Genomic DNA, 16,943 nt, shown 5'->3' on the forward strand with positions numbered 1-16,943 from the left:
AGACTCACTAAAATGTAAGATTGGCTTATGTGAGGAAAGGTGGGGAGCATGGAACTGAGAAGTTAGGCATCCTTGTTTAGAGGTTGGTTCAATGGGGCACCTGAGAGTGGCACAGTTGGTTGAGCCTCTAACTCTTGGTTTTGGCTCAGGTCGTGATCTCAGGATTGTGAGATTGAGCCCTGTATTGGGCTCCCTGCTCAGTGTGGAGTCTGCTGGAGTTTCTCTCTCTCCCTCTCTCTCTGCCCCTCCCCACCCCATGCTTGTTCTCTCTCTCCCTCTCAAATACACAAGTAAATATTTAAAAAAAATTTATAGAAGTTGGTTTAACTGTTACATGTTATTTCTCAGAACTCCATTTACCTACTGAGCCTTTCTAGAACACTTTGGAATGTGGTCGTAGAATGTGAAGATATTAGGGTCTACAGAAGACGTCTTGTTGCTTTAGTAAGGTGCTCAAAGAGGCATGCAGGCTTCAATCCTAGCCCACCCCTCTGGAGCAGAGAGGAAAGCATTTACAGCTTTGGAATATAAAGCCCTTTCTACTGGAGATCCAAAACTGTGACCAAAAAGAATTCTGGCTTTTAGTTCCCATGATGTGGAGAATACAAGCATTAATTTAAGAGGCAGGTGAGGAAGTTTGAAGATATCTGCGCCCCTTGAAAACCCAGGTGCCTGGGGAGGAAGGAGTCCCCCTGTAGGACAACTCCCTGGCCCAAGTAATGGAACCACAGTTCAAGAGAGATGGTATGAAAAAGAATTAATTCATGTAGAATTAACCAGGGACTGGTTAGACCAGTCCAGGTTAGACCAGGGACTGGCCACATTACACCAGCAGTAAATGTTTAAGTGTTACCATGATTGTCCGTTGTTAACTTATCTTTTCAGCCTCTCACATTTCAACGGATGATATATTTGCTGGATTTGAAACCTGACCAAGTATAAACAGGTATGCAACAAAATGATACCTATCGGGGCGCATGGGTGTCTCAGTGGGTTAAGCCTCTGCCTTCGGCTCAGGTCATGATTCCAGGATCCTGGGATGGAGCCCCGCAGCGGGCTCTCTGCTCGGCGGGGAGCCTGCTTCCCCTTCTCTCTCTGCCTGCCTCTCTGCCTACTTGTGATCTCTGTCAAATAAATAAATATAACCTTAAAAAAAATTGACACCTATCTCCCTGCCCACGAGTATCCACTCTTTGTTTTACCTGCATCCACCTGGAGCTGCTTCACGCAGATATAAGAAATGCAAATATTGCTTCTAGCCTTCCCCCCTTTAACACAAAAGGGCTTATTATACATGTTGGCTATTGCCTCCATTGCAAATGTTCCCCAACTATCAGAGCGAGCCCTTTTCTTTTTTGAGGCCTGTTTTTCCAAGGGTCACTCCTCAGTCCCATCTCCCCTTGCCACCCTATTTTATTTATTTTTCAAAATGCTTTATATATTTTATTTATGTAATCTCTTTACCCAAGGTGGGGCTTGAACTCACAATCCCAAGATCAAGAGTTGCATGCTCCACTGAATGAGCCAGCCCAGGACCCTGCCACCCTATTTTAAGCTGCATTCCCACCTTCTCAACCCCTCTTTCCCTACCCTGCTTTTAAGAAAATGACATTTATTACCTTTCATTATTCCATATAATTTTCTTACTGTCTGTCTACCCTCCACTAGAAGAAGGTGAGCTCCGAGGGAGACAAGAGCCCTGTCTGGTTTGTTTACTCGTGATTTCCAAGTGTCTGGTACAAAGAGGATACCTAGTGAGTATCTGTTGAGTAAATGATATTGGATATCAATTTTAATCTCCATTTAAAATGTATCATGTCTTGCTTACTGGATCTTTCCAGACATTAGCAAGATGTATTAAGAATTCCCCTTTGCAGGGGCGCCTGGGTGGCTCAGTCAGTTAAGCATCAAACTCTTGCTTTTCAGCTCAGGTCATGATCTCAGGATGTTGAGATCAAGCCTCACGTCAGGCTCTGCGCTGAGCACAGAGTCTGCTTGTGAATGTCTCCCTCTGCATCACACCCCCTGCGTGCTCTCTCTCTCTCTCTCTCTTTCTAAATAAATAAGTAAATCTTTAAAAACAAACAAAAAACAGTTCCCCTTTGCAAATATTAGTAGCCCTGGATTTGCCACTACATGAACAAGTTCAAGAAGTAAAATAATGTAGAATAATAGAAAGGAAGGAGTAGTTGAGCTTGGGGGGGGCGGGGGGAGAGGGAAGGGGAATACAAACAAGAGAAGAGATGGAGGAAACCAGCCCAGCCTCTAGCCCCACAAAGAAAGAAGCATCCTGGAGGGTGCTCCCTCATCAGATGCCCTGTACCTGATCCGTGCACCAGTACCAGAGGGACGGGATGGACATTCCAAGTAGGATCCCCGGCCACGGGAGATCAGATGTCAGAGGGTCTCGGAAAATATGGAAGGCATCTTCTCGAGGCAGTCCGCAGCTGTTATTTTCACTCCGGTTGCTAGCCACGGCTAAGAAGTACTTCTCCTTCAGGCCTTCCATCCCGCCCACTGCAGCAAAACCTAAAATGCAGAGGAAGCCCGAATTTGCCAGAAACTCAGAGCAAGCCACAGCAAGGGTAAGGGGATGGCTGGATGGGTGACATCCTACTTAGAGCAGAGCAGACAAGGAAAGTTAGTCACCTTCTTTTGATGCCTCTGGTAGTGACTATGTATTGCTTCTAAGAATATTAATAACCAATGCATAATACAAAATATACAGGATTATAAAGGAAGCCATACATATTAAGGCAGTCATCAAAACACTAAAACTGTGGCTTAGTAGTTATTTGCTCCTTTAAACAGTAAGACCTAGCAGTAGGTCTAGTAACTAGTTACTTATTTTTAAGTAATCTCTGTGCCCAACATGGGGCTCAAACTCACAAGGTTGAGATCAAGTATCACACACTACACCGTCCAAGCCAGCCAGGCTCCCTTGTAATAACAATTTTTAAAAAAAGATTTTTGCTTATTTATTTGACACACACATAGAGATAGTGAAAGAGAACACAAGCAGAGAGAGTGGCAGGAGAGGGAGGAGCAGGCTCCCCACTGAGCAGGGAGCATCATACTCCATCCCAGGACCCTAGGATCACAGCCTGAGCCCAAAGCAGACCTGTAACAACTGAGCCATTCAAGCACCCCTCATTCCTGCCTCCCCACTTGTGCTCTCTCTCTCTCTCTCAAATAAATAAATAAAATCTTAAAAAAAAAAAGAAATATATACTATTCAAACACTGATAATCAAGAAAAAAAGACAGTCTCTTCAATAAATGGTGCTGGGAAAATTGGATAGCTATGTACAGAAGAATGAAACTAGACCATTCTCTCACACCATACACAAAGATAAACTCGAAATGGATAAAAGACCTCAAAATGAGGCAGGAATCTATCAAAATCCTAGAGGAGAACATAGGCAGTAACCTCTTGACATTGGACCCAGCAACTTCTTTCAAGACATGTCTCCAAAGGCAAAGGAAACAAAAGTGAAAATGAACTTTTGGGATTTCATCCAGATCAAAAGATTCTGCACAGTAAAGGAAACAGTCAACAAAAAAAGATGCAACCCACGGAATGGGAGAAGATATTCCCAAATGACACTACAGACAAAGGGCTGATATCCAAGACCTATAAAGAACCCCTTAAACTCAACACCCAAAAAACAGATAATCACTTCAAAAAATGTGCAGAAGACATGAACAGACACTTCTCCAAAGAAAACATGCAAATGGCTAACAGACACATGAAAAAATGTTCATCATTGGGGCACCTGGGTGGCTCGGTGGGTTAAAGCCTCTGCCTTTGGCTCGGTCCTGGGATCGAGCCCCACATCGGGCTCTCTGCTCAGCAGGGAGCCTGCTTCCTCCTCTCTCTGACTGCCTCTCTGTCTACTTGTAACCTCTGTCTGTCAAATAAATAAATAAAATCTTCAAAAAAAATGTTCATCATCATTAGCCATCAGGGAGATTCAAATCAAAACCTCATTGAAATATCACCTTACATCAGTTAGAATGAACAAAATTAACAGGACAGGAAACAACTAGTGTTAGAGAGGATGTGGAGAAAGGGGAACCCTCTTACACTGTTGGTGGGAATGCAAGTTGGTGCAGCCACTTTGGAAAACAGTGTGGAGATTCCTCAAAAATTAGAAATAGAGCTACCCTGTGACCCTGCAATTGCACTACTGTGTATTTACTCCAACGATACAGATGTAGTAAAAAGAAGGGCCATTTGCACCACAATTTTCATACAGCAATGGCTACAGTCACCAAACTGGAAAGAGCCAAGATGCCCTTCAACAGATGAATGAATAAAGAAGATATGGTCCATATATACAATGGGGTATTCTGCCTCCCTCAGAAAGGATGAACACCCAACTTTTGTATCAACATGGATGGGACTGGAGGAGATGATGCCGAGAGAAATAAGTCAAGCAGAGAAAGTCAGTTTTCATATGGTTTCACTTCCTTGTGGAGCATTAGGAATAACATGGCAGACATTAGGAGAAGGAAATGAAATGTGAATTGGGGTAAATCAGAGTGGGAGAAGAAGCAGGAGAGACTATGGACTCTGAGAAACAAACTGAGGGTTTTGGAAGGAGGGGAGTGGGAGGATGGGTGAGCCTGGTGGTGGGTATTAAGGAGGGCACGTACTGCATGGAGCACTGGGTGTGGTGCACAAACAATGAATCTTGGAACACTGAAAAGGTAAGAAAATTAAACAAAAAAAAAAGAAAGTAAGTAAGTAAGTTTGGGGATTTGAATCAGAAAAAAAAAAAGAAAGAAAGAAAAGAAAAAGAAAAAGAAAAAGAAAAAGCTGGAGAGGCTAAATTAATACCAGGCAAAGGAGACCCTGGAATAAAGAATACAACCAGGGATAAAGAGGGACATCACATAATGATAAAGAAATTGAATCACTAAGAATGTATAACACTCCTAAATACGTATTCACCTAACAGTAGAGCTTCAAAGTAAGTGATGCAAAGACTAGTGGACAAATCGACAACTATCATTGGAAATGTCAGTACCCCTTTTGTAATCATCGATAGAGAAAATAGATGAAAAAAGTAATAAAGATAGAGTATTGAACATTGTCAACCCTCTTGACCTAATTGGTACTGATAACACAGTATAGCCAACAGCAGCATACTCTTTTCAAGGACATATAGAATGTTCATGAAGTCAGGCAAAGTCTCGGGGCCACAAAACAAACCTCAACAAATTAACAAGAAACAATATCATATAAAATATATTCTATGGCTGTAGTGGAATTAATTAAAAATCGATAACAGAAATATACCTGAAAAATATCCAAGGGCTTAATTGTCTCTGTTTGTGGAACACAGGAATTATACAGAGGAAACCTTGAAGACTCCACCAAAAATTGTTAGAAGCAATAAACGAATTCAGTAAAGTTGCAGGTACAAAATCAATATACAAAAATCAGTTACATTTCTATGCACAAATGGAAGGAGACATTTAAATAAACAATCATACTTATGATTGCATCAAAAAGGCTAAAATACTTAGGAATGAAAAATATAAAACATGGATGAAAAAATGAAGAAAGCACAAATAAATGGGCAGATATTCTGTGTTCATAGGTTGGAAGAATATTGTTAAAATATCCACACTACTCAATGTGATCTATGGATTTTTTTTTCAAGTAAGCGCCATGCTCAAAGTAAGGCTTGCACTCATCCCCCTGAGATCAAGAATCACAACCTCCAGGGACTGAGCCAGCCAGATGCCCCTCAATCTATAGATTCAGTGCAATCCCTATTAAATTCCGATGACATTTTTTACAGAAACAGAAAAAAAATCATTCTAAAATTCGTCTGGAACCACAAAAGCCCCAAATAGCCAGAACCACATTGAGGAAGAAAAACAAAGCGGAAGGCCTCACACTTCCTGATTTCAAACTATATTATGAAGCTGTAGAAATCAAAACAGATGGTGTTGGCATAAAAAGACACATAGATGACTGGGACAGAACTGAGGGCACAGAAATAAATGCACACATAATTGGTCAATTAGATAACAAACATCTAATAGATACAGCAGATTGGTGAGGATTACTGGGGGCCGGTCTGCAAACTCTTTCCTGCCTGACCATAAGAATTAAGTAATGGAACTTCTGCATCTGGAACCCATCCTTTTATGGAGAAAGATCTAGAGGTTTGGCTAAGAATAATAGACCCTGGGCAGATCTATTTTGGTTCTCTCTTGCCTCTGAAAACCTGTTTTAAGTAGCTCGTGTGGCCCTGGAAGGCTCAAAGCTTTGGTATTTAGGACAGCAGCATTTCACGTATCTGTTACTCATCTGTATGTCCTCTTTACACACAGGACACCAGTGAAGCGTTTCTTCTTCTAAGGTTCTGAAACACTTCTTGGTAAAGTTAGTAATAAGCCTTTTCTGTTCATGTTGTGAAACAATTATTCCATGATTACTCCGAAGTCTTATTTGTAAAGATGAAAAGAACAGAAATAAAATGGAAACCGTGCAGAAAGACACCCTTTTAAGGTACTCTTGTTTATATCCTTCTACTCCTGTTCCTAGACAATTCCTGAGTCTGTCTGTATTTTACATGCCTTTAGTACTTATGAGGAACTGGTTAGGCGATGTAAAATGTCTCTCAGTCTGGACTTCTGATGGTTCTTCTGATGAAGCTGAGGTTATGTCTTGTCGACAAACATGGCACAGAGGATACATTGTACCCTCCTCCCCATATCAGGAGTTATACGGTATCAATGGCTCATTCCTGGTGATCATTTAGCTACAGTGGTGTGAGCTAGGTTGCTCCCGTGGAGAGTGGCTACTTTTCCCTTTTCAATTAATAGTTTGGGCATGATAATTGAGGCCATACAAAGATCCTGTGTCTTCATGAACTTTCACCTGCCAACTTGAGAATTTATCATTTGATCTTGCCTGCAGATCACTGTGATGTCCTCATGGTGATTTTCTAGCTCTCCCTCTGTCTGTACTTATTCACTGGAATTCTTCTGTAAGGAACAGCTGTGCCTTTGCCCCTCTTATTTATTTATTTATTATTTTTTAAAAAATATTTTATTTATTTATTTGATAGAGATCACAAGTAGGCAGAGGCAGGCAGAGAGAGAAGGGGAGGAAGCAGGCTCCCTGCTGAGCAGAAAGCCCGGTGCAGGGCTCAATCCCAGGACCCTGAGATCCTGACCTGAGCTGAAGGTCGAGGCTTAACCCACTGAGCCACCCAGGTACCCCAACCTCTCTTATTTATTAGTCACTTTTCCATATCAACATTGGAAGAACTATTCGTTTTTACTTAAAAACAGTAAATGTCGAGGCACCTGGGTAGTTCATCTGGTTAAGAAGCTGACTCTTGATTTTAGCTCAGGTCATGATCTTGGGGTTGTGGGATGGAGCTCCACGTGGGGCTCCTTGCTCAGTGTGGGGGGGAATGTCTGCTGGAGAGTCTTTCTTCTTCTTTTTTTTTTTTTAAGATTTTATTTATTTATTTGAAAGACAGAGATCACAAGTAGGCAGAAAGGCAGGCAGAGAGAGGAAGGCAAGCAGGTTCCCTGCTGAGCAGAGAGCCCGATGTGGGGCTCGATCCCAGGACCCTGGGATCATGACCTGAGCTGAAGGCAGAGGCCTCAACCCACTGAGCCACCCAGGTGCCCCGAGATTCGTTCTTCTTATGCCCTCTCCTCCCCCTCCCCCTAAAATAAATAAATCTTAAAAAAAAAAAAAAAAACAGTAAGTTTCCATAAGCCAAGTTCTCTTCCAGCTAAAATAACATGCCTGAAGGAAGTTCCCCATGACAGGAATGCCCTGTGTTATGCTTTTGACCCTGGGCTTGCTGATCACAGTGATGAAAGCAGATGTCATCAAGAGTGTGGTTGTCATCCACCCAAGTGACCCTGGGGCCCCACTTACTGTAGCCCATCAGGATGAGTGCTCCTACGAGCATGATCAGAGTCTGCAGGGCATCTGTGTAGATCACAGCGGCCAGGCCACCTGAGGGTAGGGGTGGGGATAAGCACGAGGTGAGCGTCAGGTATGGTGGTAGAGAGGAGTTACCCTGGGGAGCAACAGAACCTGCAATTTCAAGACCTGCCTGAGGAGACTTCTTAGTGTCGTGTGCAAAGATGGCCACAGTGTCTCCTTCCTGAGCGCCTGCCCATTTGGCAGTGTGGCTTTGCTGTTCCTTCCATGTTGAGGTGAAGCTGATTTCTCTACCTCTTAATGAGAGTCTTGGCCAAATGGGTTACTTTGATCTGCAGATTAGGGCGGGAGTGATATTGTGCAGCTCAGAGCCTAGGCCTCAAGGCCCCGGAAGCCTCTGCTCTTGTTCTCTTGTTGCCCTGAGACCTCCATGCCGGAGAAGCCCACCCTTGCCTACCTGAGGGTGATGCCTCACACAGGGGAAGCCCAGCTGAGAGCCCACGCCAACCACCAACCGCATGAGGGAGGCCACCTTGCCCCAGCCAGCTATTCCAGATGTCATCGACCTCCCCTTCTGAGCCAGGTGAGACCAGCTGATCATGACCATATAATGGCAGCAGGTCCATCAGCATCTGGACAGGGTGATCTTCCCAGTCTCTTCCCTGTACCATACTTCCCGCTTCCTTCTTCCCAAAGGGGAAAGAGATGCTTCTCTCATGTGAGCACGTTTATTCGTGGGCAGTGCCAGTGTGCAGAAAGTGTGCACGGAGCTGTAGTGTTCCACTCTGATTCCTCTCTCCTTGCCAGCATGAACAGGGTCCCCGTCACAAACATGGAGAGAGATCCGGCCTCCATTCTGGCCCTGACCCTCTGAGGCAATAATCCAGCCTGAGATTCTGCCACTAGAAGCTGGCATCGTTCCTATACTGATGATTACTGAGCAGTTGCCACGTGCCAGGCCCTGGGTGCAGTGTCTTCTTCAATCCTTCCCCAAATCTCTCGTGAGCACCCTGCCAAGCTCTTTGTGGAAGGGACAGAGAGGCAAACAAACCAGCATGTCCCTTGTCTTGAGAGAGATCAGCGTAATGGGGACACAGACTCCCCAAACAAGGAAATGCCAAGATAAACGGACTTTGGCCGCTAGCCTTTCTCTTTCCTGGGGCTCCCGGCACATGGCCTCCATGAGCGTGGAACCCCCTGAGATCCTTCAGGGGCCTCTGCATACGTTCGATTTGGTTGCTTTTCCACTTAGAGCCGCCAGTGGAGATGCACGGCACTTAGAATAAAACCCAGGTGCATTTTGTCTCCTGCGATGTGCCAATGGCTGGCCTTTTGCACATCATTAGGGATGCTGTTCCACACAGGGTCGGGGGTACATCCCTCTCTGGTTTGTGGGCATGGCCCCCCTGAGCCGAGCAGGATGCACTTGAACAACCATTTCCTCGCTCAGCCTCAGCCACACTGACCACCCCTTTGTTCCCCAAGCAAGCATGTTCTCATCCTAAGAGTCTTTACATGTGACCATCCCTCTGCCTGGACTTCTCTTCCCCTGAGCTTCTCTTGAGAGCTTCCTTCATACCATTTAAATGTGGTTCAAGAAGGCCTTAGAAAGGCCTTCCCTGAACATTCTTTGTGGGAAAACAACAACAACAAACCTCCTTATCCTACCACTCCCCATCTCATCCTGCTTAAACTCCCTTCAGCACACTTACCAGATTATAATATGTCCTGATATTATTTCTTGGTTGTCATGCTCTGTTGTCTGTCTCCCCATCCCCATTAGAATATAAGGTCCTTTTGGGTAAAGAATTTGTCTGTTTTGCTTACTGCCGTGCCCCATTTCCTAGCACGATGTCTTGAACATGCTAGGTAATATATAGGTATATTTGTAGAATGAATTATATTACACCAAGAGGGGGCAGAGCGGGATGAAGCTGGAGCAGAATGTGAAGATAAGAAGGCAAATATTCCAAACCAAATACTTGTCTGGGGCCTACTAGAGGCTGGTCTCTCTCCTATGATGCTGCTCTGATGGGGAAAGAGGAGACCACCGAACCTCAGCCTCCAGAATTAGGGTCACTTCCCAACTAGCTTTCCAGAGTGTGTGTGGAGAAACATGCTCAGCTCTGACAGTTCTCAATAAATAGTTTTTCAATAAATAAATAGGAAATAGCTTGATACAGTTTTGGTGTGTTTTTAAATCCTCTTTCTAAAAGGGAACCCTCTTCCTTTGGACAACGGCCAAGAGAAATCATCTCATCTGGGGTCGTGGAGTGAGGTGTAATGAATGAATGGTTTTAACACATGGGAACATCAGAAGATGAGCCAGGAAAAGACAGGGGACAGGCCACAGGCTCTCAAGCATCACCCCTTACTCAGACACACCTGCAACAGTGTACAGAGCTGTAATGGCGAGCAGCCCGACTATAGCCAGGTAGAGATCGAGGTGCAGAGACTGCTGTATAAAGATGGCGCCTGCATACATGTCCACCTGGGGAGACATGAAATTGATGGATGAATGAATGGAGGGACATTTTCAGCACAGGCTCCCCTAAGCCTGGATTCTGGCAAATACAGAAGAGTTCTCTACTGCTTCAGCCACCTCTTCCCAGATCGGGGGTCTCAAACTGGAGCCATGTGGGCCATTACATTTGACACCCATTCACCAGGCTAATACAACAACCTCCTCAGTGGTCTTCCTGCTTCTACTCTTGGTTCCACTCTCCATCCTCAACACCGCAACCTTATCAAATATTGCCATGATCATGTCATCCTTCTCCTGCCCATTAATATTCTCCAGTGGCTCTGCCCCCATGAACCCCAAACTTATATCTACATAAAAACATTAAAATTGCATTTCAGGCTTCATGGTCTGCTTGCCCCTTGACCTCATTTCCCTCATTCTCTTCACGTTCCCTGCTTCCCTTAACAAGCCCTGTCTATCCATCCAGAATGCCAGGCCCCCTTTCCCTAGCTGGTAATCATCCTTGGTCGTAACTTCCCTTGTGAAGGCTTCCTACGTCTGTAGCTTCCCACCAGGCTGAGAGGGGAGTTCTGAACGAATGTTGTCATCTAACGTCTATCTTTCAAGCCTGCAGCTGGCACAGAATCAATTATTGTTGTCTGGATTGAATGGAATTCCTCTGCACTGCACCCACTCCCACTCTCCGCACCTGGGGTAGGCTCTCCCCAGTCCCAGCTGTAAGCGGAGACAGCATCAGCACGAGTCAGGTCTGCTCTTGGCCTTTCTTGAAATCTGCCCGTCCAGCCAAAGGCCAGGGTGGGGCAGTCTCCATGGGCCTCCACACACCTGATGAATACCTGATGACTGCCTGATCCCGGGAGGAAGAGAACAGCTCCCCACCGAGGTTTGGCAGGGCTCTCAGAGCCCTGTTCTTCAACCTTCACCATCCTGATATGTTGCCAGAGCTCTGGCAGGAGTAGAAAGAGGTGTCCCTCCCTCCAACTTTTCTCCCAACTTCCTCTCCCAGAGCTTACCCTCTTCCCTGACCCCTCTCATTCTCCAAGCGCCCTGAAGCCCGCCCAAGGAGAGGACATGCATGGGCAGGACACACTACCAATGGCTGTATTCCATTTTCTCACCATGCTCTAGGGACGCGGCCAGGCTGGGTCCCCACCTTACCGAGATCTTGGTGAAGATGTAGATGAACAGGTAAAGCACAGCCAGGATGATGGGGATCCTGTTGCCGCCAAAGCGTTTCCTTAGGTATTCTGGCATCGTGGTGACCTGGAGGCCAGAGTTGAGCTGTTACCACCCACCTGATTTGGGGCACATGGCCTCCTGGCACTGCCCCTTCCCTCTCCCCTCCCCCGTTCCTCGCCCAACTCAGCAGCACTGATGGTCTTCTTAATCATAGACTTAGGAGAGAAGAAGAAAATGGGGTTAGGAGGGTGGCTCACTAGTTAAGTGTCTGCCTTCGGCTCAGGTCAGGATCCCAGGGTCCTGGGATCGAGTCCCAAGTCAGGCTCCCTGCTCAGGGGGGAATCTGCTTCTCCCTCTCCCCCTGCTTGTGCTCACTCTCTCTCTCTCCAATAAATAAAATCTTAAAAAAAAAAAAAAAAGGAGGAGAAATTGGGGGCAGAGGGATGGGGTGTGGAGGAATTGAGGTTCTGTGCAGGGGGATATCTATCACTCCCATCCCAATTGTATTACCCATTACTCACTGTTTTTATGTCTTAAAATGACTTTTATTTGACAGGGCGAACGAGTGAGTTAGTCAGTTTAATGGATTGAGCTCCCACATTTTCCTATTAGAAGCAACCACAGCTACCATTTCAAGTCTCCCTGCCTCCTCTCAACTCCAGCCCCCGAATTCCTTCCTCCCTCTCAGCAGATGACATTACCTTTCCTTGCCAGAGAAAGTGGCCGAGAATGTCTGGCTGCCCTACCTGGGAAATAACCTGCATCTCCACCGATCTTTACCCCTTTCCAGAGGAGGTGTTAATACATAATTATTGCTGCTTCGGTCCCAGCCCAGTGTTGGTATACCCCAGATATTTTGCCCACATGGGAGCAAGTCCCAGTTGGAGGTGGGAGCCCCCTACCAGCCACCCACTAAGGCCCTGCTTATCTTACTCAGACTCCGTATTATCTCCAAGGTTATTCATCCATGTACCCTTGCCCTTTACACAGGATCACACTACATTTGGTACAACGTAATTTTTCAAATGATTCCTTTTATCATTCAGCAGGTCTCCCTACTTGTGTATTTCTTTAACTGCCTCAATAAAAAGTGAAAATCAGTTCTTGCATCATTAAAACCACGATGGGACAGTATGATCTTGCCTGTGTGGTAGGATCCCTAAAACAGAAGGAAGTCGAGGCAGGAGGACTGACGCAAAGCTGTTGGATCAGAAACAATTTTTTAAACTACTTTTTCCAAAAAGTCTTAAAGCACCGTCGTTTGGGAACAAAAATGTTGACGTTTCACATCCACCAGAAACAACTCTGTTTGTATAGTTTTCTATGCAAAGGAAGAAAAGCAGTAACCTGTTATGGATTAAGTTTTAAGACACTGTGAGTCTTGTGTCTGTGTCTTGGCATTGAGAAAAAAAAAAAGTGTTTTTGAGCCCCTGTTGCTTCCAGCCTCTGAAAAGCCTGTGTGCATCTCCCTCAGGGGGCAGCAGGTAGGAGCTGCTAAGGACAGGGCTCCCCGCTCTCACCTGGGCAGCGACCCTCACCATGTGGGGAGTTTCCAGGGACTGGCTAACGGATGTCCTCAGGGGGGAGGGAGGGAACCCAAGGGTGACCCTCCCAAAGGCTCTTCCCATCCCAGAGCACCCCAACTCACCTGACCAGCGATGTAGATGGGCAGGAAGATCCAGGCCAACATCAACACAGAGAACAGGCCCTGCCCGAGAAAACAGAGTCAGGCACATCGAGGTGCTGGTTTGGATTTCCCTCTGCACTTGGCGGTCACCTGGCCTGGCTCCGTCTCGGGTTCAGTAGCTCATCCTCCCTGGGCCATCGTATTTCCGTGTTGAAATGGGAGAAGCGGAGGAAGGAGGGAGCACGGAAATAGCAGCTTTTCCTGTGACTCCTCATGCAGTGTCCCCCGAAACCTCGTGTCATTCCCCCGCCACCCAGGGGTGGCCCTCCCTCGTTGATCCAGGATGGGCTTGCTAAGTGAATCCTATCATAGGGTACTGTGCGTAGGGTACTAAGTCGGCAGCACAAAACGAGTACTGTAAAAATGTTAGTCACTGAGGGGGTGCCTGGCTGGCTCAGTGGGTGGAGCGAGTCACTCTTGATCTCAGGGTGGTGAGTTCAAGCCCTACCCTGGGCGTGGAGACAATGTAAAAATAAACAAACAAACAAATAAATAAATAAAGCTTGTTTTAAAAAAAATGTGTTGGACGCCTGGGTGGTTCAGTGGGTTAAGCCGCTGCCTTCGGCTCAGGTCATGATCTCGGGGTCCTGGGATTGAGTCCCATGTCGGGCTCTCTGCTCAGCAGGGAGCCTGCTTCTCTCTCTCTCTGCCTGCCTCTCTGTCTACTTGTGATCTCTCTGACAAATAAATAAATAAATCTTAAAATAAATAAATAAATAAATAAATAAATAAAATGTGTTAACTACTGTGAAGATGAAACTCCCTACTAAGAGTGCATGCCCGCCCCCTCAGTGAAAATCACACCCTGCATGGACCCTGCTACCCAGGATAATGTGTCGTGTCTCTAGAGTCTCTGTGGGGTGGCAGGAAGGTTGAGAACCACGGAACCACACACTACATTTTTGTGATGCCAACTGGATCTAATACACAGATATACCCTCGGGTCCCCTGAGACCTTCTATTTTCTACATCCACAAGAGAGAGGTTCTAAGCCCTCTTCTCCCACACATTGATTTTTTGGGGTCCCAGTCTTCTGGGCCAGGATCAAGCAAACCCAGACAAGCCCAAAGCTTGCAGACCCAGCTGATTTTTTGCTGACCAGGTCTGCCTTTGGTGCTTGCTTGTTTTCTCATGAAGTACAACTGTAGTTCTAAAAAGAACAGGGTAGGGGCGCCTGGGTGGCTTGGTTGGTTGAGCCTCCGACTCTTGGTTTCAGCTCAGGTCATGACCTCAGGGGGTCCAGGAATCGGGGCCCACCTTGGGCTCCACCCTCAGCAACGGAGACTACTTGGGATTCTCTCCTTCTGCCCCTCCCCATGCTCGTGCTCCCTCTCTCATGCTCTCTAAAATAAATAAATAAAATCTTTAACAAAAATAAATAAATAAATAAATAAATAAATAAATAAATGAATTCACATTGTCCCCCAGGACTCTCTGGTAGGCAAAGGGTGAGCTGTACGCCTGCTGATAAAATACTTACATTCAATTCATAAGCAGTGACCGAGAGGCCCACAGCAGCGCCTGACCCTGCCAGGCCAACGAAATGTCCACTTCCCACATTGCTAGCAAACAAGGATGCGCCCACCTGTGGACAGATGGACAAGTCAGATCTTAGAGTGATGGTCTATGGTACCTTTTCCCCAGCCCTGGTTTTTCTCATGCTCCAGAGGGACCAAGACAGAAGAAGTGGAGAAGGCAGGGCCATCCCTAGCCTATGTGGCACCTTTTTCTTTCCTCAAATTAGAAAAAGAGTCTTCTTCCTCAAGACTCTTTTACTTCCATCTATCAGATACTGGCACAATAGATATGCATATTTTTGATGGCTAAAATATGAATTGTGTGTCAGAGGGTTGTGCAGTGCATGACATGAACAACTGTATGCAGTATCCCTGGGGAAAGGATGACAGGGTCTTGTGGAAGGTGCTTCATGATGAGAATCAGAAAGCCTGTGTTCTATTCCAGTTCTGCTTCTAACTCAGCAAAGTAGATAGTCCTCTTTCTGGTAGAACAGTAAGTGGCCAAGCCTATACTCGATGACCCCAATCCCTGGTCTCAATGGACTGGACCAGACAGACTTGAGCACCTGGCCCGAGCCGGGTCAATTACATTTTCTCTTCTGGAAATAGAACTGGGACACCATCTCTGTTACTAAATCCTTGCTAGTTTCTCTCACTGAGGCCTGCATTCTCTTGCTTAAACATAGAGATAAGCCAGAGACAGAAAGCTAAAGATACCTTAGTACCAAACTGTGACTTTTTCTTTTATAAAGTCAAGAGGATTGACAGAGAATAGGAAAGGGAGTATATGCACACTATGTCATTTGGTGATATTTAATGCTGTGTCAGCAGGCAACTGAGAAATCTTTGGGCAACTGTTACTCATAATTCGGGGAACACTAGATTATAAGAGCTCCTTGAGGGTGAAGACCAGCTCACTGAGAAAGAGAGAGAGAAAGGGAGGGACGGAGGGGAGAGAGAGAAAATCCCAAGCAAGCTCCATGCCCAGTGAGGAGCCCGACATGTGGCCTGATCTCTCAACCCTGAGATCACAACCTGAGCTGAAACTGAGCTGGACACTTAAGCAATTGAGTCACCCTGGGTGCCCCAGGGAGAAAATGTTTTGTAATGAATATTGGGTGGATTTGCAGTGAATGGCTTCACTGCAAATGGGAGATGTCCTCCCTCTTCTTAGTTCAAAGATTTCATCCTTATTTTAGGCGATTATAAGCAAACTATTATCCCGGACCACCTACCCAGGGCCCATGAAGTGTGCATACGAGTGCACATGTGTGCACGTATGTGTATATGTGCATGTACACATGTTTGTATATGTGTTTGGCAATGCCCCTAAGTCTGCTTGAAAAGAAAGTACTGGAGCGCCTGGGTGGCTAACCCAGTGGGTTAAAGCCTCTGCCTTCAGGGTCCTGGGATTGAGCCCCGCACCGGGCTCTCTGCTCAGCAGAGAGCCTGCTTCCTCCTCTCTCTCTGCCTGCTTCTCTGCCTACTTGTGATCTCTGTCCATCAAATAAATAAATAAATAAAATATTTTTTTAAAAGTTGAGGAAAAAAAGAAAATACTAATTCGACTACTGTGTTTGTCATTTGTGTCCTCAACATCTATTCTACCTTGTCTCAGTAATGGCCTCTAGCCCCTTCTCATTTCTCATCACATAGGCTTCGGAGGGGGAGGTTCCAGGCTCCCCCACCCAGCTCAGGCATTGACTGTGTGACCCAGGCTTAAGCCAATTAGCAGATCAAACTACCCTGGTCACAGTGACTGACACAGAGGTGGGCATGGGACCCAACCAGAGAAGAGGTATCTTCCAGGGATGCTGCCATGGAGGCAGGTGCTCTTCCCACACTGGACTGAGCTTGAGAAGATGAAAGTCTGGAGCAGTGTCTGCCATCTTATTGCCATGAAGTCGACCCTGTTCGGGAATAATGCCTGTCCAGAAGAAGAGAGGTTGATATGGACAGAGAGATGGAAGGAAGAAAAGAAGGAAAAAAGGGCTGGGCACGGGGAAGGAAACCAGGTCCTAGTGACATCACCTGAACCCCTGCCCTCAGCCATCCCTGAAGCCAGCCTAATTAGATTTCTCCCTTGGGTGAGCTGATGAATTCTTTCTGTTCAAATACATTTGCACCGGAGCTAAGCCTTCTCTAG

General features: G+C 45.9%; 1 protein-coding gene across 4 annotated transcripts in view; it reads right to left on the bottom strand.

The window, feature by feature from the left end:
* The window catches only part of SLC5A11 (solute carrier family 5 member 11), a 42,146-nt gene that overhangs the window by 13,324 nt on the left and 11,879 nt on the right, over positions 1–16,943 (bottom strand). For all 4 annotated transcript variants that reach the window (XM_004778344.3, XM_004778343.3, XM_045072717.1 and 1 more), the window contains exons 4-9: positions 14,761–14,865; positions 13,242–13,301; positions 11,573–11,677; positions 10,315–10,420; positions 7,921–8,001; positions 2,324–2,529 (exon numbers count right to left, since the gene is read on the bottom strand). In XM_004778344.3, coding sequence (XP_004778401.1) covers positions 2,324–2,529; positions 7,921–8,001; positions 10,315–10,420; positions 11,573–11,677; positions 13,242–13,301; positions 14,761–14,865 — 663 coding nt within the window. The remainder of the gene's footprint in view (positions 1–2,323; positions 2,530–7,920; positions 8,002–10,314; positions 10,421–11,572; positions 11,678–13,241; positions 13,302–14,760; positions 14,866–16,943) is intronic.

The sequence above is a fragment of the Mustela putorius genome, unplaced genomic scaffold (genome assembly GCF_011764305.1).
Source record: "Mustela putorius furo isolate JIRA1106 unplaced genomic scaffold, ASM1176430v1.1 tig00004041_pilon_pilon_pilon, whole genome shotgun sequence".
Taxonomy (NCBI): domain Eukaryota; kingdom Metazoa; phylum Chordata; class Mammalia; order Carnivora; family Mustelidae; genus Mustela; species Mustela putorius.